This window comes from Salvelinus namaycush, chromosome 10 (genome assembly GCF_016432855.1).
Source record: "Salvelinus namaycush isolate Seneca chromosome 10, SaNama_1.0, whole genome shotgun sequence".
Classification (NCBI taxonomy): domain Eukaryota; kingdom Metazoa; phylum Chordata; class Actinopteri; order Salmoniformes; family Salmonidae; genus Salvelinus; species Salvelinus namaycush.
Window position 1 is genome coordinate 13298734 of NC_052316.1, and position 25948 is coordinate 13324681.

A 25948-nucleotide genomic window follows, 5' to 3' on the forward strand; every position below is an offset into this window, starting at 1 on the left:
TTAGAAATCAGAAAGGGCACTTTGAATACGGGATTTTAGAATCTCTAAAAAGACCAGACCAGTACTTCCTGGAAAAGTGTGATATCAGCATCTTTCAGTGGCCTCATTCACTCAGATGTTTCCATCCTCACACAGACAGCTCCCACTTCCCTACCAGATCCAGAAAAGTGCTGAACCTGCTAATGTTTCAGAAACACTGGGCAGTGCTTTTCTAGGCGAACCATGTTAACTACCTACTCCATTTTATATTACTGAATAGGGAAAGCAGCCACTGTTTCCTTCAGTGCTACTCCCCTACCAGGTCATATCACAGGGCCAGGATTATGCGCCTACTGTAATCATTTACAATGTGTAACAATCCCAGGAGTCAACTGCCAGGAATAAAAGTGATTCATTTAAGCGAGGATATCAGTGTGATAACAATGCCCCATGATGCCTTGAAATTAGACAGTTAGTGAGTCAGAAGGTAGGTACCAGTGGTGTAAATGAACTAAGTAAAAATACTTTGAAGTATTACTTAAGTAGTTTTATTTGGGTATCTATACTTTACTATTTATATTTTTTACAACATTTACTCCACTACATTTCTAAAGAAAATATGTACTTTTTACTCACATACATTTTTCCTGACACCCAAAAGTACTCGTTAAATTTTGAATGCCTAGGCAGGACAGCAATATGGTCTAATTTACGCACCTATCAATATAACGCGTTGTCATCCCTACTGCCTCTGAACTCACTAAACACAAATACTGCGTTTGTAAATTATGTCTGAGTGTTGGAGTGTGCCCCTGGCTGTCCATAAATGAATAAAATGTGTATTCTGGGTTGCTTAACATAAGGAATTTGATGTATAGCATTTACTTTCACTTTTTACTTCTACTCAAGTATGACAATTAATTACTTTTTCCACCACTCTACTTAAGTACATTTAAAACCAGATACTTTTAGACTTTTACTCAGGTAGTATTTTACTGGGGGACTTGAACTTTTACTTGAGTCACTTTCTATTAAGGTATCTTTACTTTTACTTTTAAGTATGACAATTGAGTACTTTTTCCACCACTGGTAGGTGCGTGCATCGACCAACACAAGTCGAAGTGTAGCCGAACATCATAGTAATTTCTAAAGAGATGTGCAATTTTTGCTCCTTTCAAAACTGGTAGACCTAGTTGTTTATTTAATTCTAGAATATATTTTAAAAGTATCCGTTTTTAAAATGAATGAGAGTGCCTCTCCTTTGAAACAGTTACTATGTCACACAGACCAAATGGATGCTGGGTAGCCATGTACAGTACAGACTATAGAGGTCAGCCATGGTGTACCCTGGTTCATACCACAGGGCTTTGGCTGCAGCGCAACCAAAGACCCAAATAAATCCATAAAAGCACACTCCTCCTCTCATAGTTGTACAGTCAGGATCCATGCGGAAAAAAGAGGGAGAAGTTTATAAAACCTCTGGCTTCTTACACACCCAAAAGACATCAAAGCCGGCCATAGAGGGAAGAAGTTGGGGCGGTGTGTTCTTTAAGAGTTAGAACGGTCAGTCAAAGAGTAAATTGATGCTTCTGCTAACTCAGCTATCATTATTCTGACAAGCAGAAGTTCACAAGGCTAGAGAGACAGTGATGGACAGCCAAATGAAATAAGGGGAGGAAAGAGGAACAGCTTCAAAAGATGCGTCATTCTAGTCCCTTTTTGAGTCCAATGTTCCATTATGGCCACCTGCTCTGTCTCTCACTCGCTTTAACACTTCAAAAGCTCCCTTTGTGCTGAGTAAGGTCCATAACAGTGGCCAGTGGTTGGCCTCGGTCAGAGTGACAGAATACGGTCAAAGTGACAGAATGCAGTCCCAATCTGTGTCACCCGTGTGAAGCTGAATCCGTTTTGAGAAAAAAAACACTAGTTTTCCCGGTTTTCCTTTTCCCACAGCCAACATGACCAGGGGTGTCAAAAGACCTCTTCAAAATGGAAGAACAGTTCAGTTCCTCTCCCCATATAAAGGAATCTACTTTGATTCACAAACCAAGAGTTGCTTTGCAACCGGACAGAGGTTAGAAATAAAAATACAAATATGGGGTCAAGATGAGACAGAAATATCTCTACAAGCTTGGGGGATTGGCATACAGTGCCTTCAGAAAATATTCACACCCCTTGACTTTTTAGAAATGCTGTTTTACAACCTGAATTTAAAATGTATAAAATGTGGACTTTTGGTCACTGGCCTACCCACAATACCCCATTATGTCAAAGTGGAATTATGTTAAGAAATGAAAAGCTGAAATGTCTCGATTAAATTATTCAATCCATTTGAAAATAGGCAAGCCTAAATAAGTTCAGGAGTAAAAATGTGCTTAACAAATCACATAATAAGTTGTATGGACTCACTATGTGCAATAATAGTGTTTAACATGATTTTTGAATGACTACCTCATCTCTATACCCGACACATACAATTACAGTATGTATAAGATCCTTCAACCGAGCAGTGAATTTCAAAAACAGATTCAACCACAAAGACCAGAGAGGTTTTCCAATGCCTCGTAAAGAAAGGCACCTATTGGTAGATGGGTAAAAAGAAAAGCATACATTGAATATCCCTTTGAGCATGGTGAAGTTATTAATTACACTTTGGTTGGTGCAGCCATACACCCAGTCACTACGACGATACAGGCGTTCTTCCAAACTCAGTTGCTGGAGAGGAAGGAAACCGCTTAGGGGTTTCACCATGAGGCCAATGGTGACTTTAAAACAGTTACAGAGTTTGATGGCTGTGATAGGAGAAAACTGAGAATGGATCAAAAACATTGTAATTACTCCACAATACTAACCTAATTGACAGAGTGAAAAGAAGGAAGCCTGTAGAGAATACAAATATTCCAAAACATGTATCCTGTTTGCAACAAGGCACTAAAATAATACTGCAAAGAATGTGGCAAAGCAATTAACTTTTGGTCCTGAATACAAAGTGTTATGTTTGGAGCAAATCCAATACAACACATTACTGAGTACCACACTCCATATTTTCTAGCCTAGTGGTGGCTGCATCATGTTATGGATATGCTTATAATTGTTAAGGATAGGGGATATTTTCTGGATAAAAAATACATGGAATCGAGCTAAGCACAGGCAAAATCCTAGAGGAAAACCTGGTTCAGTCTACTTTCCACCAGACACTGGGAGATGAACTTACCTTTCAGCAGAACAATAACCTAATACACAAGGCTAAATCTACAATGGAGTTGCTTACCAATAAGACAGTAAATGTTCCTGAGTGGCCAAGTTACAGTTTTGACTTAAATCTACTTGAAAATCTATAGCAAGTACTGAAAAGTGTTGTCTAGCAATGATCAACAACCAATTTGACAGAGCTTAAAGAATTTTGAAAATAATAATGGGCAATTGTTGCACAATCCAGGTGTGGAAAGCTCTTAAGAGACTTACCCAGAAAGACTCACAGCTGTAATCGCAGCCAAAGGTGCTTCTACAAAGTATTGACTCAGGGGTGTGAATATTCATTTCCATACATTTGCCAAAAATGGTCATTATGGGGTATTGTGTGTAGATGGGTGAGAAAAATTGTTACAGCCAAATGTGGAATAAGTCAAGGTGTACGAATACTTTCTGCAGGCACTGTAACACTGCCAGGCCATGCCTGTGGGACACACAGGGCAGAGCGAGAGGCTTGCATTTTCTAATGTATTATTTTTCATCTGAACACAAAAGCCTGAGATCCTTGAGGAATTTCCGCCTCTCTGACAGACAAAGAGGACGGCTTGGTGCCCACTCTGAGAGCCATGTGGAGGAAAACACAAAGCATCTGTTGATCGGAAGTGGCACCGTGTTTTCCCCTTACGTGTTGTTTTCTCTCCCACACAGGTGGGGCCCTCAAGAAAATATGCACTTCTGATACCAAAATCCTTCATGGAAACCAACTGAGGCCAAATCATTTTCATTAGGAAGGCAATAGACATCGGTGGTCAGGATTTATGGTCTCAGTACAGTGACAATAGTGCCAGTATATGAGTCAGGGAGTAGTTGCTTACTCATTTGTCGCTCTCCGTAGCTGATGGCTTCGGCGAGGGGACTCCACCCCTGAGCGTTCTTCACCTTCACTGGTGCATTGTGGGCCAGCAGCAGATGGGCACACTCTGTGGGAAAAAGAGACAAGAAGAAACAATAAATGACTTATTACAGAGAGAGAGACAGAGCTAGTGGGAAAGAGCACTGCCTTGTTGGTTAATTGACAATTTGTCAATGGTTAATCTGATTTGCGCTGCTACATGGCCCAGTGTGGACCGACTAGAGGGGACAAGGGTCAAGCATGGAAAATGGAAAATTATTAACCTCCAAAATCTTTAACAACTGTGTTATGTGTAACGGTTTCTTCATAGCCTGAAGCCTGAAACGAGCAAAGAATGACAAGTCAACAGTACACGATGTTACCCACCAAAAACGTCCCACCAGCCCTCTGCTGTGAAGTATTTCATTCAAACTCCACTGAGCTTTCCCATGAAACAGACAAAAGAGGCCCTGGAAGCTAATTTTATCTCCAACCTGACACCATGCCCATGTCGGAACAAGCTCTAATTTAGACTTTTAACTTCCCTTCTCCAGGGAAAGCTTCCAGAAATTGAATTTTGCAATAAAGTGTTGTGTATGCTTCACTTCAAATATAGTTATCTTCAAATTCATATATTTACTGACAAAATGCAACATTTTGGTCACATAGACCTTCGAAAAGGCCTCATAGGATTGTATCTGAAGTCTTAGCCATCCCAATCCGACTATTTCATTCTGATTTTATAAAGGGAATGTACTGTCATACCTTCCACTGTGAGGCTCTCTCTTTCTGTGTACTAGGTTTTCATGTCAAATAATAAAGGAGACAAATGCTTTGTAGCAGTAGAGAATCATTCATCTAAACCTGAGAATAGTGGAGGGTCAGATAGGGAGGAAGAATGGGATGGAAATAGAAGGGTCGTTCCACGAAATGAGTCTGTTTTGAGTCCCTTTGGTATTTTAAGTAGAAATTGTGCACCAATATTGGATTTTAAAAGCCTGTATATTAAATGAAGTGCTATTTAATATAGAGACCCCATGGACAATTCAATACATCATGTTTTATATTAATAAAGACTTGGTAATGTGTCCGAATTCAGCATGTCCCTCTGTGCAGTCTTTGTGACTTCTTGGAAGAGTTTAACCCACTTAACCCCAAAGTTTTTCCAAGTTTTCACCATCACTGTAAAGCCCTAGTTATTTTGTTGTTTCGACAAAGTCATTTCTGAAGATCAAAATAGATGGCCTACACATAAAGAGGCAGAGAGGTGCTGTTTTGCTCGCTCGGATGCTATCTCCGGTGAGATACATTCAGCCTATTGAAGGAAATTTATGAAACACAGAGACGAAAGATAAATTATTTCAAATATTTAAAAAACATTTTTCTTGCTAAATTTTGGGCGGAAGTCTTGGCATCTATGAATACACGCCACCAGTGAAACTATTCATTTTTTATTCTAATTATCAAAATAAACATTGCACATCTAATAGTCAAATCATAGCGTAAAAGCAAGTGAGTTCTACTCTTTTTGGCCATTTTCTGGTGGCAAATTGAGTGGGTCGAACAGAACACCTCAATCCTGTTACCCATAGATAGACATGCTAGAAATGTTTTAACATTTTTGTGAAGCTTGCATTCAATTGCCCTTCCTTGTTGCACACAAGGGTCCACTCGCCCTGTCACAAGGGGATTTATGGCTGATTTAAGATGAACTTGTCAGCACTGTTACAGTCAACCCTGCTACTTTATTTGGCACTTAAAGGGGAATAATTGCATATTTCGGACATTTGTCTAAGTGCCTTGTAACGGATGTCTATTTCTTCCTCCTCCTCAGACGAGGAGAGGCGAGAAGGATCGGAGGACCAATGTGCAGAGTGGTAAGTTTCCATGATTTTAATATCCACGAAAACAAGACACAATACAAAATAAAAAACGAACTAACCGTAACAGTCCCGTGTGGCACAAACACTGACACAGGAAACGAACACCCACAAACCAAACGTGAAACCCAGGCTGCCTAAGTATGATTCTCAATCAGGGACAACGATTGACAGCTGCCTCTAATTGAGAATCATACCAGGCCGAACACAAAACCCCAACATAGAAAAACACACATAGACAACCCACCCCAACTCACGCCCTGACCATACTAAATAAATACAAAACAAGGGAAAACAGGTCAGGAACGTGACATGCCTAAACCTTCTTGACTTACTATTGGACAGTCTATCACAGTACGCACCTCTGTCACTCAGAGAGAGCAGAGGCAGAGCTGGAGCTAGCTATGTGCCCCTCTCCCCCTTATAGCTTTTGAGCAATATATTCAAACATTAGAACAAAAAAACAGCAACACCACTTAGGAGGTAAAGATTGCGAGTACAGTGTTTCTGATCAGATCGACAATTATCTTTTAATGTATTTGTGTGTCTACAATGCCATCTTTAGCGGACAGCATTTCTGCTTGGTTTCCAGATAAATGCATTGAAAGAGAGAAATGAAACGGGCTACGACCAACGACTGATGATGCTTCTGACAATATAGTAAAAGGCATGTTGTGTTGGGTGATGTGCTAAAGTCTGATGTATTTTGAAAACTTCCTAGTGTGTTGTGTTTATGAGGAGTTCCCCTTGTGTGTGTGTTGTCGTATGAGCAGTAAGCCTATGGCCTGCTGTTTCCTCCTTGCTTGGCACAGATCTCATAAAAGTTCAAATTGCGACATTTATCACATAAAATGTATATGCCATATCTCACAATCGATTGGGCTTCCAGAATTTAGTATGATCGCTGTGACAACATTTTTCCGTAGATTTGCATTATTCCACAAAGTTCTATCTAGAGTTGCAGTAACATAACCTTATGACATAGCAGGCTCTAGCTCTGCTTCCACTCTCCCTGAGTGAGAGAGGTGCACACTGTGACAGACAGTCCAACAATGAGTCAAAGAGGTTTAGGCACAGACAAATTTCCAGAATTTATTCCCCTTTAATAGGCACTTACTATAATACATTCTTTATTTAACCTCTTAAAATGGGAAAACATGTTTTTTATTAAGTTGAATGTGTTCGTCGTGAAAAATGTTAAAATTAAGTGAATGTTTTTTTTTACCAAGTCGAACTACCCAAAAGGGACTCATTTTGTGGGATGACCCAGAACTGTTCTGTTAAACAACATGACCTCATGCATTCATACAGGCTTATAACTTATAACTTGCCGTTGAAATAACATGGAAACAATGTTGATTCAACCAGTTTTTGCCCAGCGGGATGAAGTCTGTAGGAAATTTGATTTTTGATCTCTGGCTTGACCAGAACATATCCTAGGCCAGGAAGTAAACATGTGTACTCTGATGGGACAATACAACAGCCCAAACCCGCAGGCCTTGCCTATATTCATACAGGAAGCAGCACAGCAGCATGTGAATAACATAAGTTCTCTACTTCCTGGGTTGGGCAACTTGTCAACAACAATAGAGAGAGAAAATGGAGCCCGTTGTTCTGACTGTCAATATAGCAGTGACATCTTAATTAAAATGGTGGCTTCCATGCAACTATGTTTTTTGGCTAATGCCATTTATAGCACCAAACAAGCAGGTCAAATGCGGAAATTGTCAACAATCCGCTGAATGGAAAATATATAGGCCAGGTGTTTCATGGGCAGGAACTGGGACTTTCATCACTCCTTGTTTGGCAACCTGTTACAATGGATGACTCTAATCATTGAAGAAAAAACACATGGATGCTCTTCTGTGTGGAACAATAATGCGTTTCGTTATCCTGTTCACGTGTGTCAACCAGACAGCCCTGTTACCCAACTAATCGAACCCAAGTTTAATCTCTTTCAATCAAGTCTAAACGTATTGTTCTGCCTAGTTACTCTGCCAAACGTCACAGAAAATGCCCAAGACATTCCTCCCTTAGTCATGAGAATGGGAAATTCTCCTCCTCGGCACAACCGTCAAGCACACAGTTTGTATTTCTGGAGGTTGTGTCTTCCACACAATTTATATATATATTTTTTAATCAAATGTAACCTTTTTTTAACTAGGCAAGTCAGTTAAGAACAAATTCTTATTTACAATGACGGCCTACCACGGCCAAACCCAGACGATGACAATGAGATGGCAGAAAAAAACCACTCTCTGTTCATGAGAAAATCGTACTGATGCACTCACAGCGAATGCCTCTGATCTACAGGTAATTGCCAAAATAAAGGAAATGGCAACATAAAGTGTCTTAATAGGACATAGATTCTACAAGTGTCTGGAACTCTACTGGAGGGATGCGACACCATTCTTCCACAAGAAATTCCATCACTTGGTGTTTTGTTGGTGGTGGTGGAAAACACTGTCTCAGGCACCACTCCAGAATCTCCCATAAGTGTTCAATTGGGTTGAGATCTGGTGATGGCCATGGCATATGGTTTACATAGTTTTCATGCTCATCAAACCATTCTGTGATCACTCATGCTCTGTGGATGGAGGCATTGTCATCCTATGGGGTCCTTGCCACTCCTTGTCATTGCCATGAGATTGAGGAAAACAGAGGGGTCGATCCTAATTCGATAACCCTCACAATGTATCCTCCAATCACAACAATTATCAAAATATTGGAACTCCATAACTTTTTTTCTCCCCACAGAACAGTTGGTATCTGGTTGCTAAGCACACATTAAGCACACATTTTTTTGTTTGTCTCGACAAACCAGTCAGTCAAAAGATGCAGCTGACGTCTAAATTAGTGGTGCACGACTCCAGGATTCTTGGAGTAGACTCCGACTCCTGTGGTTGGAGTTGCTAGCTCGCTCTTTCTTTGCTGTGAAAGATGCGAGAGTTTGTGTTCTCAAAGTAGACTACAGCAACTAGTTTCCTCCGTTGAAAAAATACTGAATCTTAGGAGAAGGTTGACACCCAGAAATGGGAGTCGAAGGGCAAGGAGTTGAAGAATCGATTATTTTGAAGTAGACTCCCCACGGAGTGACAGACGGAGTGTCCGTCTGTCATGTGTGAGATATGATCATTTTAATTTATTTTTTTATACTTATGTCACATGACAGTTAAATCAAATAATTTATTTGATAAATGTATAATTTATTTATTATCAAAATTATTTGATTTAACTGTCATGTGACATAAGTATAAATAAGTCTACATTCTCAAACAAAATACATACTGCAATTCCAACCACAAAACCTCTTTGCTTTGATTTTAAGCCTCAAAATACAATAGCTTGCCTAGCTAATAGCTAAATGTTTGTTTTTGAGGTGCCACATGTTGTAATGAAAAATATTAATGCTATTTTCAACAACCATTGAGCAACTCCACTGTAAATCCAGCTGCATATTGTTCATTGAGATTGCCGAAAGGCCAGTCTCTTTGGCAATGACATGGAGTGGCAGGGAGTGGAATGTTAGCCAAAAAGATTGGTACCCAGACTAGAGAAATTCAAACCCCTGCTGGATCAAGATCCCTGTTCCCAAAATTGTTTGGTGCATCAAAAAGAAAAGGTTTGGCGCCGACAGAGATGGACGCCTCGCTTCGCGTTCTTAGGAAACAATGCAGTATTTAGTTTTTTTACGTATTATTTCTTACACTGTTACCCCAGGAAATCTTAAGTCTTATTACATACAGCCTGGAGGAACTATTGGATATAAGAGCAACATCAACTTACCAACATTACAACCAGGAATACGACTTTCCCGAAGCGGTTCTTCTGTTTGGACCACCACCCAGGACAATGGATCGGATCCTAGTAGGCGACCCAAAACAACGGCGCCGCAGAAGGGGCAGACGGAGCGGTCTTCTGGTCAGGCTCCGTAGACGGGCACACCGCCCACCGCTCCCGAGAATACTATTCACCAATGTCCAGTCTCTTGACAACAAGGTATACGAAATTCGAGCAAGGGTTGCCTTCCAGAGAGACATCAGAGATTGTAACATTATTTGTTTCATGGAAACATGGCTCACTCGGGTTACGTTATCAGAGTTGGTACAGCCACCCGGTTTCTTCACACATCGCGCCGACAGAAACATCTCTCTGGTAAGAAGAAGGGTGGGGGTGTATGCCTTATGATTAACGAGTCGTGGTGTGATCATAACAACATACAGGAACTCAAGTCCTTTTGTTCACCTGACCTAGAATTCCTTAGGATCAAATGCCGTCCGTATTATCTACAAAGAGAATTCTCTTCGATTATAATCACAGCCGTGTATATCCCCCCCCAAGCAGACACCTCGACGGCCCTAAAATAACTTCATTTGACTCTATGTAAACTGGAAACCACATATCCTGAGGCTGCATTTATTGTAGCTGGGGATTTTAACAAGGCTAATCTGAAAACAAGGCTCCCTAAATTTTATCAGCATATCGAATGCGCGACCCGGGCTGGCAACACTCTGGATCATTGCTACTCTAATTTCTGCGATGCATACAAAGCCCTCCCTCGCCCTCCTTTCGGTAAATCTGACCACGGCTCCATTTTGTTGCTCCCAGCCTATAGACAGAAACTAAGACAGGAAGCGCCCGTGCTCAGGTTTGTTCAACGCTGGTCCGACCAATCTGATTCCACGCTTCAAGATTGCTTCGATCACTCATGTGGACTGGGATATGTTCCGGATAGCATCGGACAATAACATTGATGTATACGCTGATTCGGTGAGCGAGTTTATTAGCAAGTGCATCGGTGATGTGGTACCCACGGTGACTATTAAATCCTTCCCCAACCAGAAACCGTGGATTGATGGCAGCATTCGTGCAAAACTGAAAGCGCGAACCACTGCTTTTAATCATGGCAAGGCGACCGGAAACATGACCGAATACAAACAGTATAGCTATTCCCTCCGCAAGGCAATCAAGCAAGCTAAGCGTCAGTATAGAGACAAAGTAGAGTCGCAATTCAACGGCTCAGACAAGAGACGTATGTGGCAGGGTCTACAGTCAATCACGTACTACAAAAAGAAAACCAGCCCCGTCGCGTACACTGATGTCTTGCTCCCAGACAAACAAAACAACTTCTTTGCTCGCTTTGAGGACAATACAGTACCACGGACACGGCCCACTACCAAAACATGCGGGCTCTCCTTCACCGCAGCCAACGTGAGTAAAACATTTAAACGTGTTAACCCTTGCAAGGCTGCCGGCCTAGCCGCGTCCTCAGAGCATGCGCTGACCAGCTGGCTGGTGTGTTTACGGACATATTCAATCAATCCCTATTCCAATCTGCTGTTCCCACATGCTTCAAGAGGGCCACCATTGTTCCTGTTCCCAAGAAAGCTAAGGTAACTGAGCTAAACAACTATCGCCCCGTAGCACTCACTTCCGTCATCATGAAGTGCTTTGAGAGACTAGTCAAGGATCATATCACCTCCACCCTACCTGACACCCTAGACCCACTCCAATTTGCTTACCGCCCCATCAGGTCCACAGACGACGCAATCGCCATCACACTGCACACTGCCCTAACCCATCTGGACAAGAGGATTACCTATGTAAGAATGCTGTTCATCGATTACAGCTCAGCATTTAACACCATATTACCCTCCAAACTCGTCATTAAGCTCGAGACCCTGGGTCTCAACCCCGCCCTGTGCAACTGGGTCCTGGACTTTCTGACGGTCCGCCCCCAGGTGGTGAGGGTAGGAAACAACATCTCCACCCCTCTGATCCTCAACACTGGGGCCCCACAAGGGTGTGTTCTCAGCCCTCTCCTGTACTCCCTGTTCACTCATGACTGCGTGGACATGCACTCCTCCAACTCAGTCATCAAGTTTGCAGACGACACTACAGTGGTAGGCTTGATTACCAACAACGACGAGACGGCCTACAGGGAGGAGGTGAGGGCCCTCGGAGTGTGGTGTCAGGAAAATAACCTCACACTCATCGTCAACAAAACAAAGGAGATGATCGTGGACTTCAGGAAACAGCAGAGGGAGCACCCCCCTATCCACATCGACGGGACAGTAGTGGAGAAGATGGAAAGTTTTAAGATCCTCAACGTTTATTTTTTTATTTATTTTTATTTCACCTTTATTTAAACAGGTAGGCTAGTTGAGAACAAGTTCTCATTTGCAACTGCGACCTGGCCAAGATAAAGCATAGCAATTCGACACATAAAACAACACAGAGTTACACATGGAATAAACAAAACATACAGTCAATAATACAGTAGAAAAATAAGTATATATACAATGTGAGCAAATGAGGTGAGATAACGGAGGTAAAGGCAAAAAAAGGCCATGGTGGTGAGGTAAATACAATATAGCAAGTAAAACACTGGAATGGTAGATTTGCAGTGGAAGAATGTGCAAAGTAGAAATAGAAATAATGGGGTGCAAAGGAGCAAAATAAATAAATACAGTAGGGGAAGTGGTAGTTGTTTGAGCTAAATTATAGATGGGCTATGTACAGGTGCAGTAATCTGTGAGCTGCTCTGACAGCTGGTGCTTAAAGCTAGTGAGGGAGATAAGTGTTTCCAGCTTCAGAGATTTTTGCAGTTCGTTCCAGTCATTGGCAGCAGAGAACTGGAAGGAAAGACGACCAAAGGAGGAATTGGCTTTGGGGGTGAATAGTGAGATATACCTGCTGGAGCGCATGCTACGAGTGGGTGCTGCTATGGTGACCAGTGAGCTGAGATAAGGCAGGGCTTTACCTAGCAGAGACTTGTAGATAACCTGTAGCCAGTGGGTTTGGCGACGAGTATGAAGCGATGGCCAACCAACGAGAGCGTACAGGTCGCAACGATGGGTAGTGTATGGGGCTTTGGTGACAAAACGGATGGCACTGTGATAGACTGCATCCAGTTTGTTGAGTATAGTGTTGGAGGCTATTTTATAGATGACATCACCGAAGTCGAGGATCGGTAGGATGGTCAGTTTTACAAGGGTATGTTTAGCAGCATGAGTGAAGGATGCTTTGTTGCGATATAGGATGCCGATTCTAGATTTAATTTTGGATTGGAGATGCTTAATGTGAGTCTGGAAGGAGAGTTTACAGTCTAACCAGACACCTAGGTATTTGTAGTTGTCCACGTATTCTAAGTCAGAGCCGTCCAGAGTAGTGATGCTGGACGGGTGAGCAGGTGCTGGCAGTGATCGGTTGAATAGCATGCATTTAGTTTTACTTGCATTTAAAAGCAGTTGGAGGCGGAAGGAGAGTTGTATGGCATTGAAGCTCGTCTGGAGGTTAGTTAACACAGTGTCCAGAGGGGCCAGAAGTATACAGAATGGTGTCGTCTGCGTAGAGGTGTATCAGAGAATCACCAGCAGCAAGAGCAACATCATTGATGTATACAGAAAAGAGAGTCGGCCCGAGAATTGAACCCTGTGGCACCCCCATAGAGACTGCCAGAGGTCCGGACAACAGGCCCTCCGATTTGACACACTGAACTCTATCAGAGAAGTAGTTGGTAAACCAGGCGAGGCAATCATTTGAGAAACCAAGGCTGTCGAGTCTGCCAATAAGAATGTGGTGATTGACAGAGTCGAAAGCCTTGGCCAGGTCGATGAATACGGCTGCGCAGTAATGTCTCTTATCGATGGTGGTTATGATGTCGTTTAGGACCTTGAGTGTGGCTGAGGTGCACCCATGACCAGCTCTGAAACCAGATTGCATAGCGGAGAAGGTACAGTGGGATTCGAAATGGTCGGTAATCTGTTTGTTAACTTGGCTTTCAAAGACCTTAGAAAGACAGGGTAGGATAGATATAGGTCTGTAGCAGTTTGGGTCTAGAGTGTCACCCCCTTTGAAGAGGTGGATGATCGCGGCAGCTTTCCAATCTTAGGGAATCTCAGACGATACGAAAGAGAGGTTGAACAGGCTAGTAATAGGGGTTGCAACAATTTCGGCAGATAATTTTAGAAAGAGAGGGTCCAGATTGTCTAGCCCGGCTGATTTGTAGGGGTCCAGATTTTGCAGCTCTTTCAGAACATCAGCTATCTGGATTTGGGTGAAGGAGAAATGGTGGGGGCTTTGGCGGGTTGCTGTGGAGGGTGCCTGGCAGTTGACCTGGGTAGGGGTAGCCAGATGGAAAGCATGGCCAGCCGTAGAGAAATGCTTCTTGAAATTCTCAATTATAGTGGATTTATCGGTGGTGACAGTGTTTCCTAGCCTCAGAGCAGTGGGCAGCTGGGAGGAGGTGCTCTTATTCTCCATGGACTTTACAGTGTCCCAGAACTTTTTTGAGTTAGTACTACAGGATGCAAATTTCTGTTTGAAAAAGCTAGCCTTAGCTTTCCTAACTGCCTGTGTATATTTGTTCCTAACTTCCCTGAAAAGTTGCATATCACGGGGGATATTCGATGCTAATGCAGAACGCCACAGGATGATTTTGTGCTGGTCAAGGGCAGACAGGTCTGGAGTGAACCAAGGACTATATCTATTCCTAGTTCTACATTTTTTGAATGGGGCATGCTTATTTAAGATGGTGAGGAAGGCTCTTTTAAAGAATAGCCAGGCATCATCTACTGACGGGATGAGGTCAATGTCATTTCAGGATACCCCGGCCAGGTCGATTAGAAAGGCCTGCTCGCAGAAGTGTTTTAGGGAGCGTTGGACAGTGATGAGGGGTGGTCGTTTGGTCGCAGATCCATTACGGATGCAGGCAATGAGGCAGTGATCGCTGAGATCTTGATTGAAAACAGCAGAGGTGTATTTGGAGGGTGAGTTAGTTAGGATGACATCTATGAGGGTGCCCGTGTTTACGGATTTGGAGTTGTACCTGGTAGGTTCATTGATAATTTGTGTGAGATTGAGGGCATCAAGCTTAGATTGTAGGATGGCTGGTGTGTTAAGCATGTCCCAGTTTAAGTCACCTAGTAGCACGAGCTCAGAAGATAGATGGGGGGCATTCAATTCACATATGGTATCGAGGGCACAGCTGGGGGCAGAGGGAGGTCTATAGCAAGCGCCAACAGTGAGAGACTTGTTTCTGGAAAGGTGAATTTTTAGAAGTAGAAACTCAAATTGTTTGGGTACAGACTTGGATAGTAATACAGAACTCTGCAGGCTATCTTTCTACTGCAAAACCGCCCCCTTTGGCAGTTCTATCTTGGCGGAAAATTTTATAGTTAGCGATGGAGATTTCAGGGTTTTTGGTGGTTTTCCTAAGCCAGGATTCAGACACGGCTAAGACATCCGGGTTGGCAGAGTGTGCTAAAGCAGTGAGTAAAACAAACTTAGGGAGTAGGCTTCTAATGTTAACATGCATGAAACCAAGGCTTTTACGGTTACAGAGGTCAACAAATGAGAGCACCTGGGGAGTGGGAGTGGAGCTAGGCACTGCCGGACCTGGATTAACCTCTACATCACCAGAGGAACAGAGGAGAAGTAGGATAAGGGTACGGCTAAATGCTATTCGAACTGGCCGCCTAGCACGTTCGGAACAGAGAGTAAAAGGAGCAGGTTTCTGGGCTCGATAGCATAGATTCAAGGCATAGTGTACAGACAAAGGTAAGGTAGGATGTGAGTACGTTGGAGGTAAACCTAGGCATTGAGTAATGATGAGAGAGATATAGTCTCTAGAGACGTTTAAACCAGGTGATGTCATCGCATATGTAGGAGGTGGAACAACATGGTTGGTTAAGGCATATTGAGCAGGGCTAGAGGCCCTACAGTGAAATAAGACCAAGTGAACATATGGGTCCAGTGAGTGGTTGGACTGACTGGGGACACGGCAATTAGCAGGCCGATGCTAGCAAGGCCGATGCTAACAAGCTAACAGTTAGTAGACCGGGGCTAGCAAGTTAGCCTTTGGGGGACATCGCGATGGGGGTAAGTCTGTTTTGCCTCTTCGTGCGGTGACGTCGATAGACCAGTCGTGGAATTAGTAGGGTTCCAGGTAGCTCTAGGTAGCTAGCAGGCCTAGCAGGTTAGCAGAATGGGCCTTCAGCGGGCGTACACATCACGGAAAAACTGAAATGGTCCACCCACACAGACAGCATGGTGAAGAAGGTGCAACAGCACCTCTTCAACCTCAGGAGGCTGAAAAATTTTGGCTTGTCACCAAAAACACTCTCAAACTTTTACAGATGCACAATCGAGAGCATCCTGTCGGGCTGTATCACCGCCTGGTACGGCAACTCCTCCGCCCACAACAGTAAGGCTCTCCAGAGGGTAGTGAGGTCTGCACAACGCATCACCGGGGGCAAACTACCTGCCCTCCAGGACACCTACACCACCCAATGTCACAGGAAGGCCAAAAAGATCATCAAGGACAACAACCACCCGAGCCACTGCCTGTTCACCACGCTATCATCCAGAAGGCGAGGTCAGTACAGGTGCATCAAAGCTGGGAGACTGAAAAACAGCTTCTATCTCAAGGCCATCAGACTGTTAAACAGCCATCACTAACATTGAGTGGTTTCTGCCAACATATAGACTCAATTTCTAGCCCCTTTTATAATTAACATTTGGATGTAATAAATGTATCACTAGTCACTTAAACAATGCCACTTTATATAATGTTTACATACCCTACATTACTCATCTCATATGTATATACTGTACTCTTACCATCTACTGCATCTTGCCTATGTCGTTCGGCCATCGCTCATCCATATATTTATATGTACATATTCTTATTCATTCCTTTACACTTGTGTGTATAAGGTAGTTGTTGTGAAATTGTTAGATTACTTGTTAGAAATTACTGCACGGTCGGAACTAGAAGCACAAACATTTCGCTACACTCGCATTAACATCTGCTAACCATGTGTATGTGACCAATAAAATTGTATTTTATTTTATTTTATTTGAAAACAAATAGTGCCCCTTGTATGCACTTCCAGTAATACCGTATACCCTGGTAAGGTACCGGCCAACCCTATTTCTGGGTCAACCTATAAGAGCTTTGCACACCTGAATTGTGCAACATTTGCCATTATTCTTTTCAACATTCTTCAAGCTCTGTCAAATTGCGCATTCCTTTTATTTTTTATCCTGAAAACCCCCCAGTCCTTAACGATTACAAGCATAACCATAACATGATGCAGCCACCACTATGCTTGAAAATATGTAGAGTGGTACTCAGTAATGTGTTGTATTGGATTTGCCCCAAACATAACACTTTGAATTCAGGACAAAAAGTAAATTGCTTTGACATATTTTTTGCAGTATTACTTTAGTGCCTTGTGCATGTCTTGGAATATTTTTATTCTGTACATGCTTCCCTCTTTTCACATTGTCAATTAGGTTAGTATTGTGGAGTAACTACAATGTTGTTCATCCAGCCTCAGTTTTCTCCTATCACAGCCATTAAACTTTGTAACTATTTTAAAGTCACCATTGGCCTCCTGGTGAAATCCCTGAGCGGTTTCCTTCCTCTCCGGCAACTGAGTTATGAAGGCCGCCTGTATCTTTGTAGTGACTGGGTGTATTGATACACCATCCAAAGTGTAATTAATAACTTCATCATGCTCAAAGGGTATTCAATTTCTGCTTTCTTTCTTTTTACCCATCTACCAATAGGTGCCCATCTTTGTGAGGCATTGGAAAACTTCCCTTGTCTTTGTTGTTGAATCTGTGTTTGAAATTCACTGCTTGACTGAGGAACCTTACAGATAATTGTATGTGTGGCGTACAGAGATGAGGTAGTCATTCAAAAATCATGTTAACCACTATTATTGCACACAGAGTGAATCCATGCAACTTATGTGACTTGTTAAGCACATTTTTACTCCTGAACTTATTTAGGCTTGCCATAAAAAAGGGGTTTGGTACTCATTGACTGAAGACATTTCAGCTTTACATTTTCTATTCATTTGTAAACATTTTGAAATACATAATTCCAATTTGACATTATGGAGTATTGTGTGTAGGCCAGGGACAAAAAAAATCACAATTGTATCAACTGTAACACAATAAAATGTGGAAAAAGTATAATGGTGTGAATACTTTCTGAAGACACAGAATATATACTGTATTACAGTGAGCTATGTCAAGAATCCAGTATACACTACCGTTCAAAAGTTTGGGGTCACTTTTAAATGTCCTTGTTTTTGAAAGAAAAGCACATTTTCTGTCCATTAAAATAACCTCAAAATGATCAGAAATACAGTGTAGACATTGTTAATGTTGTAAATGACTATTGTAGCTGGAAAAGGCAGATATTTTTATGGAATATCTACATAGGCATACAGAGGCCCATTATCAGAAACCATCACTCCTGTGTTCCAATGGCACGGTGTGTTAGCTAATCCAAGTTTATCATTTTAAAAGGATAATTGATCATTAGAAAATCCTTTTGAAATTATGTTAGCACAGCTGAAAACTGTTGTTCTGATTAAAGAAGCAATAAATCTGGCCTTCTTTAGACTAGTTGAATATCTGGAGCATCAGCATTTGTGGGTTCAATTACAGGAAACAAAGACTTTCTTCTGAAACTCATCAGTGTATTCTTGTTCTGATAAAGGAAGGCTATTCCATGCGAGAAATTGCCAAGAAACTGAAGATCTCGTACGCTGTGTACTACTTCCCTCACAGAACAGCGCAAACTGGCTCTAACCAGAGTAGAAAGAGGAGTGGGAGGACAAGTATATTAGAGTGTCTAGTTTGAGAAACAGACGCCTCACAAGTCCTCAACAGGAAGCTTCATTAAATAGTACCCGCAAAACACCAGTCTCAACGTCAACAGTGAAGAGGCGACTCCGGGATGCTGGCCTTCTAGGCAGAGTTGCAAAGAAAAAGCCATATCTGAGACTGGCCAATAAAAATAAAAGATTAAGATGGGCAAAAGAACACAGAAACTGGACAGAGGAACTGCAGTCTCCCTACCAGGCAGCGATGCAGCCCAACAGAATGCTCTCAATGGTGCATCTACAGAAGTTTGTGAGAGTCTTAGGGGCCATGCCGAATTTCTTCAACCGCCTGAGGTTGTAAAGGCGCTGTTGCGCCTTCTTCCCCACAGTGTTGGTGTGGTGGAACCATTTCAGGTCCTCAGTGATGTGCATGCCAAGGAACTTGAAGCTTTTGACCCTCTCCACTGCAACCCTGTTGTTGTGGATGGGGGCGTGCTGCCTCCTCTGTCTCCTGTAGTCCTCCTTTGTTTTTGATGTTGAGGGACAGGTTATTTTCCTGGCATCACTCCGCCAGGGCTCTAACCGCCTCCCTGTCTCGTCATTATTGGTAATCAGGCCTACCACTGTAATGTCTTCAGCTAACTTGATGATTGAGTTGGGAGTAGTGCGTAGCCACACAGTAATGGGTAAACAGGGAGTACAGGAGGGGGCTGAGCACACACCCCTGGGGGGCTCCGTGTTGAGGATCAGCATGGCAGAGATGTTGTTGCCTACCCTCACCACTTGGGGTTAACCCATCAGGAAGTCTAGGACCCAGTTGCACAGGGAGGGGTTCAGAACACTGAGCTTAGTAACAAGCTTGGTGGGCACTATGGTGTTGAAAGCAGAGCTGTAGTTGATGAACAGCATCCTCACATAGGTAGAGGTAGAGGCAAGGTAGAGGTGATATGGTCCTTGACCAGCCTCTCAAAGCACTTCATGATAACAGCGGTGAGTGCTACGGGGCGATTTAAATCAAATTAAATCAAATGTTATTAGTCACATGCGCCGAATACAACAGGTACAGTGAAATGCTTACTTACGAGCCCCTAACCAACAATGCAGTTAAAAAAAAATACGGATAAGAATAAGAGATAAAAGTAACAAGTAATTAAAGAGCAGCAGTAAAATAACAATAGCGAGACTATATACAGGGGGGTACCGATACAGAGTCAATGTGCGGGGGCACCTGTTAGTTGAGGTAGTATGTACATGTAGGTAGAGTTATTAAAGTGACTATGCATAGATGACAGCAGAGAGTAGCAGTGGTTTAAAGAGGGGTTGGGGGGGGGTGCACTGCAAACAGTCTGGGTAGCCATTTGACTAGATGTTCAGGAGTCTTATGGCTTGGGGGTAGAAGCTGTTTAGAAGCCTCTTGGACCTAGACTTGGAGCTCCAGTACCGCTTGCCGTGCGGTAGCAGAGAGAACAGTCTATGACTAGGGTGGCTGGAGTCTTTGACCATTTTTAGGGCCTTCCTCTGACACTGCCTGGTATAGAGGTCCTGCATGGCAGGAAGCTTGGCCCCAGTGATGTACTGGGCCGTTCTCACTACCCTTTGTAGTGCCTTGCGGTCGGAGGCCGAGCAGTTGCCATACTAGGCAGTGATGCAACCAGTCAGAATGCTCTCAATGGTGCAGCTGTAGAACCTTTTGAGGATCTGAGGACCCATGACAAATCTTTTCAGTCTCCTGAGGGGGAATAGGTTTTGTCTTGCCCTCTTCACGACTGTCTTGGTGTGCTTGGACCATGTTAGTTTGTTGGTGATGTGAACACTAAGAAACTTGAAGCTCTCAACCTGCTCCACTGCAGCGCCGTCTATGGGAATGGGGGTGTGCTCAGTCATCTTTTTGCTGTAGTCCACAATCATCTCCTTTGTCTTGATCACGTTGAGAGAGAGGTTGTTGTCCTGGCACCACACGGCCAGGTCTCTGACCTCCTCCCTATAGTCTGTCTCGTCGTTGATGGTGATCAGGCCTCCCACTGTGGTGTCATTGGCAAATGATGGTATTGGAGTTGTGCCTGGCCGTGCAGTCATGAGTGAACAGGGAGTACAGGATGGGACTGAGCACGCACCCGAGGGGCCCCTGTGTTGAGGATCAGCGTGGCGGGTATGTTGTCACCTACCCTTACCACCTGGGGGCTGCCCGTCAGGAAGTCCAGGATCCAGTTGCAGAGGGAGGTGTTTATTCCCAGGGTCCTTAGCTTATTGATGAGCTTTGAGGGCACTATGGTGTTGAACGCTGAGCTGTAGTCAATGAATAGCATTCTCACATAGTTTAGTTACCTTAGCTTGCTTGGGTTGGAAGCACAGATTGTCTAGAATGTCATTGTATGCTGTAGCATTAAGATTTCCCTTCACTGGAACTAAGGAACCATGAAAAACAGCCCCAGACCATTATTCCTTCTCCACCAAACTTTACATTCGGGCAGGTGGCATTCTCCTGGCATCCGCCAAACCCAGATGCGTCAGTCGGACTGCCAAATGGTAAAGCGTGATTTATCACTCCAGAGAAGGCATTTTCATTGCTCCAGAGTCCAATAGTGGCGAGCTTTACACCACTCCAGCAGACGCTTGGCATTCCACATGGTGACGTTAGGTATGTGTGCTGCTGCTCGGCCATGGAAACCCATTTCATGAAGCTCCTGACGAACAGTTATTGTGCTAATGTTGCTTCCAGAGGCAGTTTGGAATCCGGTAGTGAGTGTTGCAACCGAGGACAGACTATCTTTACATGCTACACGCTTCAGCACGCGATGGTCCTGTTCTGTGAGCTTGTGTGGCCTACCACTTCACGGCTGAGCTGTCACAATAACAACACTTACAGTTGACCGAGGCAGCTCTAGCAGGGCAGAAATTTGACAAACTGACTTATTGGAAAGGTGGCATCCTATGACGGTGCCACATTGAAAGTCAATGAGCTCTTCAGGATAGGCCATTCTACTGCCAATGTTTGTCTATGGAGATTGCATGGCTGTGTGCTCGATTTTATACACCTGTCAGCAACGGGTGTGGCTGAAATAGCCAAAGCCACTAATTTGAAGGGATGTCCACATACTTTTGTATATACTGTATAGTGTTTGATTGATAAAGTATGGTTAAATTTGCTTTGTTTAACCGACTCTTTGAAATTACTGCAATAGCAACAGTGAATCTATTAAGTGGAGATTTCAGTGACAAATATCAAAGCTATGCAGGGCTTGATTAAAACCCTGGATGGGAGACCGAAGAGATAGATCAACTCTCCAGTAGGATGTGAGGTGCTGCCCAGTCTATTGTTTTTTTTTTATAGTGGATATTATGTTGAAGATCTGACATTGTTTCAAAGGCAAAAAATCAACATATTTTATACAAATGTTGTCTTTGTTGAAAATTGGTTACCATAATGATGATGATTTTACCATCAAAACAACAGTTGCGTTGACTTTTTTCAAATCCAATGTATTTTCCACAGTGATTCAATGTCACAATACATTGACAGATTACGTTGAAACAACATTGATTTAATCAGTTTGTGCCCAGTGGGTTGGGTGTCCCCCTTGAGTGCAATTACAACCTAATAAAGTAATAAGATGGGTTGGATGACTACTGAATGTCGACTAGAGTGTGGAAGAAGGAAAATGGAAATGATCAATTCAGAATAATTGGACAAATGGGAGGTATTAGGTACAGAGGACAGTTGGGAGCTCAGCTTCCACATACTTAGAGAGAATTAGAGCAGCATTTCTAGTCAATTCCTCTTGAAGAGGTCAGTAACTGTGAGGAAAGAGTGGAAAATGAGAACAGAAGAAAACATTTTAACGAGAAGGGCAACATACTGTCCGTTTCCGAATACCCATACTAGCGTACCACATACTATTTACTCATCGTCGAATACTATTTAGCACGTACTGTTTAGTAAAAAGTATGCAGTATGCCACGGTCGTAACGCAGTAGAAGCTTCTGATTGGCTGAGTGGGTTGGGCGGGGCCCAGTGCAGGTGGATTTTTCCAAATTCAACAGACTGGCAAAGCATTAACCAGCCTGATAATAGTTCATTTTCAATTCCAATTCTGAACATGGTTTAGTATTTAGTTAAAAAGCTCTGACGAAGCCCAAGAGAGCAAGAAACACTTTTCAATTAAAAAACAGAAATCCACTTTGGGTAAAACATTTTTTTTAAAGACTGTTTTCAAAAATGATTTTCGAAATGTTGCATACTATTAAAAATTATGTTTTCGCATGCTGAGAACAGGTCACACGTGATGGCGTTGCTTCCCACTATTTGTTGATTTTGGTAGCGCATCCCCCATATCTAACTGATCAGCTGTTGTCAAAGCAGAAATTAGTATGACATCCGGGCATTTAAAGTATAGTATTAAACTAGATTTTTTCCGCATACTCAAACAACCTACTATTTAGGATGCAAATATAGGTATTCGGACAGGGCCAGTGTTTATAGGAAAGTGGGTAATATAGCCTATTGCATGATTAAATCAAATGATTCATAATAATAAAGTTGTCCTCCACTGATGGGGTGACGTTGGGTCACAAAAGGTCTCCGAACTGAAAAGCAAAATGCTCACATGCCTCTTCTTGGCCCAGGGCCAGCTGATAAGACTGGTTAATGTAGAGCATGTGTCAAACTCATTCCACGGAGGGCCGAGTGTCTGCAGGTTTTGGCTCCACCCTTGTAATTGATCGATGAATTAAGGTCACTAATTAGTAAGGAACTCCCCTCACCTGGTTATCTAGGTCTTAATTGAATGGAAAAAACAAAAACTCGCAGACACTCAGCCCTCCGTGGAATGAGTTTGACACCCCTGATGTAGAGGAAACAGAGTTCGCCTGTCCGGCCACCGTGTTCCAGGCGGTTGAGTGCACGACTAGCATCCTCCCGGGTGACATAAGCCAGCCAGCACTCACCCCTCTGGCCTATATTTCCCTGCCTATTCCCTGATTGTGTAATAAGCACAGCATTTAGCAGAAATGCTTTATGTAAGCCTGAGCAAGCAAGCAGACCGGCTAGGCTAGGCAGGGCAGGGCACGGCAGGGCATGTCTCTCTGGCAAGGCCCCAAGAGCAGGCTTGGCATTTCAGGGAATAGGAGCACTAGGCTAGGGTGGGCTAGTCCTACTGAGTGGACCACTACTGTACAACCTCATTGGTAAGATAAGTTATCTTATCGCAATCTCTACAACACAGGTGTCAAAATCATTCCACAGAGGGCTGAATGTCTGCTGGTTTTTGCTCCTCCCTTGTACTTGATTGATGAATTAAGGTCACTAATTAGTAAGGAACTCCCCACACCTGATTGTCTAGGGCTTAATTGAAAGGAAAAACAAAAAACCTGCAGACACTAGGCCCTCCATGGAATGAGTTTGTCACCCCTGCTCTACAACATTTAATCAAGAATGAAATATATATGGCTTTCTCATTCATTTTCTTCTGTCTTATTTTCATTTTTTCCATAATCTCTAACAGAAGTGAGATGCTGCAACAGTCACTGGTTAGGGACAGGAGCAAATAAATATCTCAATTTATTGGTTGCACTCCTCGATAATTAGCCTAACTTCGCTTTCGGCCTTCTCATCTATCTTCTAAATAGATACTGTCCTTCCTGATGTTGAAGGCATTTCTCTGATTTGATGCACTTGATTTGATGCCCTTGAATGTCAGATTTTGCTGTCTGTCGACAAGTTCTATCTCGTACCTTGGTACCAAACGCGCAACTCGTTATCCTGGATCTTACAAATCCATTTGAGATGGCCTATCATTTTGTCTCTCTGTGCAAGCACTACAGGACACGAGGCACAACAGGACAGGATGCCAAACAAACACCATCCTAACAACTACGTCAGATACAGCTCAGTGATGTTCTGTTACTATATGCCAAATACTGGAATCATCTAACACTTCCAGTATAATACTGCATTCATCGCATAGCATTGTGCTGAGTGGAGACACAGACTTATCAGTTATACAGATATGCACTTAAATTATCTGACTCTCCAGATAATGCACAATCTTCCGTACTAAACGTGTCTCCTACAGTCCTTCTTCCCACTGACTTTCATTAGTATTCATTATGATTTTAACGTGCAGGGAGAAGAGAGGTCAGGGCAATTCCACATTAACGGAATTCACTTAAAAATGTATGCCAAACAATAACTATTGATTTCAAAGATTAACAAACCACACCCCAGCTAGCACATTTGGTTCCTTGGAAGTTATGGGAATTTATGTTTTTGGTTACCCATTAGCTCTGGGAACGAAGCCATAAGTTTCCTGACCGGTAGAACGGAAAGATTTCAAAACGTTCTAAGAACAAAAGTGAAAATTTAGCCTGTTCTGGGAACCTACATTTTTAGATTGCATGGAGGTTCTATTAACTTTCTGAGAATGGAAATTATAGGTTATTTGAAGGTAATTATTTATTTTCCCTTTTGTACTTTAACTATTTGCACATCGTTACAACACTGTATATAGACATAATATGACATTTGAAATGTCTTTATTATTTTGGAACTTCTGTGAGTGTAATGTTTACTGTTAATTTCTATTGTTTATTTCACTTTTGTTTATTATCTACTTCACTTGCTTTGGCAATGTTAACATATGTTTCCCATGCCTTGAATTGAATTGAGAGAGGGAGGGAGAGAGGCAGAGAGAGAGAGAGAGAGAGAGAAAGAGAGAGGGAGGGAGAGAGGCAGAGACAGGAGAGGCAGAGACAGAGAGAGAGAGAGAGAGAGAGGCAGAGACAGAGAGAGAGGCAGAGACAGAGAGAGAGAGAGAGGCAGAGACAGAGAGAGGAGCAGAGAGAGAGAGAGAGAGAGAGAAGGAGACAGAGGGAGGGAGGGGTTGTCCAGACTGTTTTCACACTTGCTTTGACCACCAGATGACAAAAAGAAAAATAACAGTATGCCAGTGGAACATGCCAGTGGAAGATGCCAGCGGAAGGGAGCACTGTAGCAGGTGACCCAACTGTGGTTTGTGACTATTATGATTTCTCATTGTAGCCAATTCAATTGCAGTAATTCCGTTACAGATTTTTTTGAAATTCTATTACCAATTTGGTTTTAATCATTAATTCATAAACCAAATAGATATCAGTCAAAATAATATAACTAATTGGTAGGTCTACGTTTACTTTCTAGGGAGTTTTTCCTAGCCACCGTGCTTCTACACATGCATTGCTTCCTGTTTGGGGTTTTAGACTGGGTTTCTGTACAGCACTTTGAGATATCAGCTGATGTAAGAAGGGCTTTATAAATACATTTGATTTGATTTGATTTGTTACTTCTGTGAACTTTCATTATCCTCCATCCTCAAGAGGGAGAGAAATTAGAAAATATCTTAAAT

General features: G+C 42.7%; 1 protein-coding gene across 3 annotated transcripts in view; it reads right to left on the reverse strand.

Annotated features, from left to right (window-relative positions):
• Positions 1-25948, reverse strand: part of LOC120054704 (ankyrin repeat domain-containing protein 13C-like) — a 73864-nt gene that overhangs the window by 29771 nt on the left and 18145 nt on the right. For all 3 annotated transcript variants that reach the window (XM_039002250.1, XM_039002249.1, XM_039002251.1), the window contains one exon: positions 4047-4151. In XM_039002250.1, coding sequence (XP_038858178.1) covers positions 4047-4151 — 105 coding nt within the window. The remainder of the gene's footprint in view (positions 1-4046; positions 4152-25948) is intronic.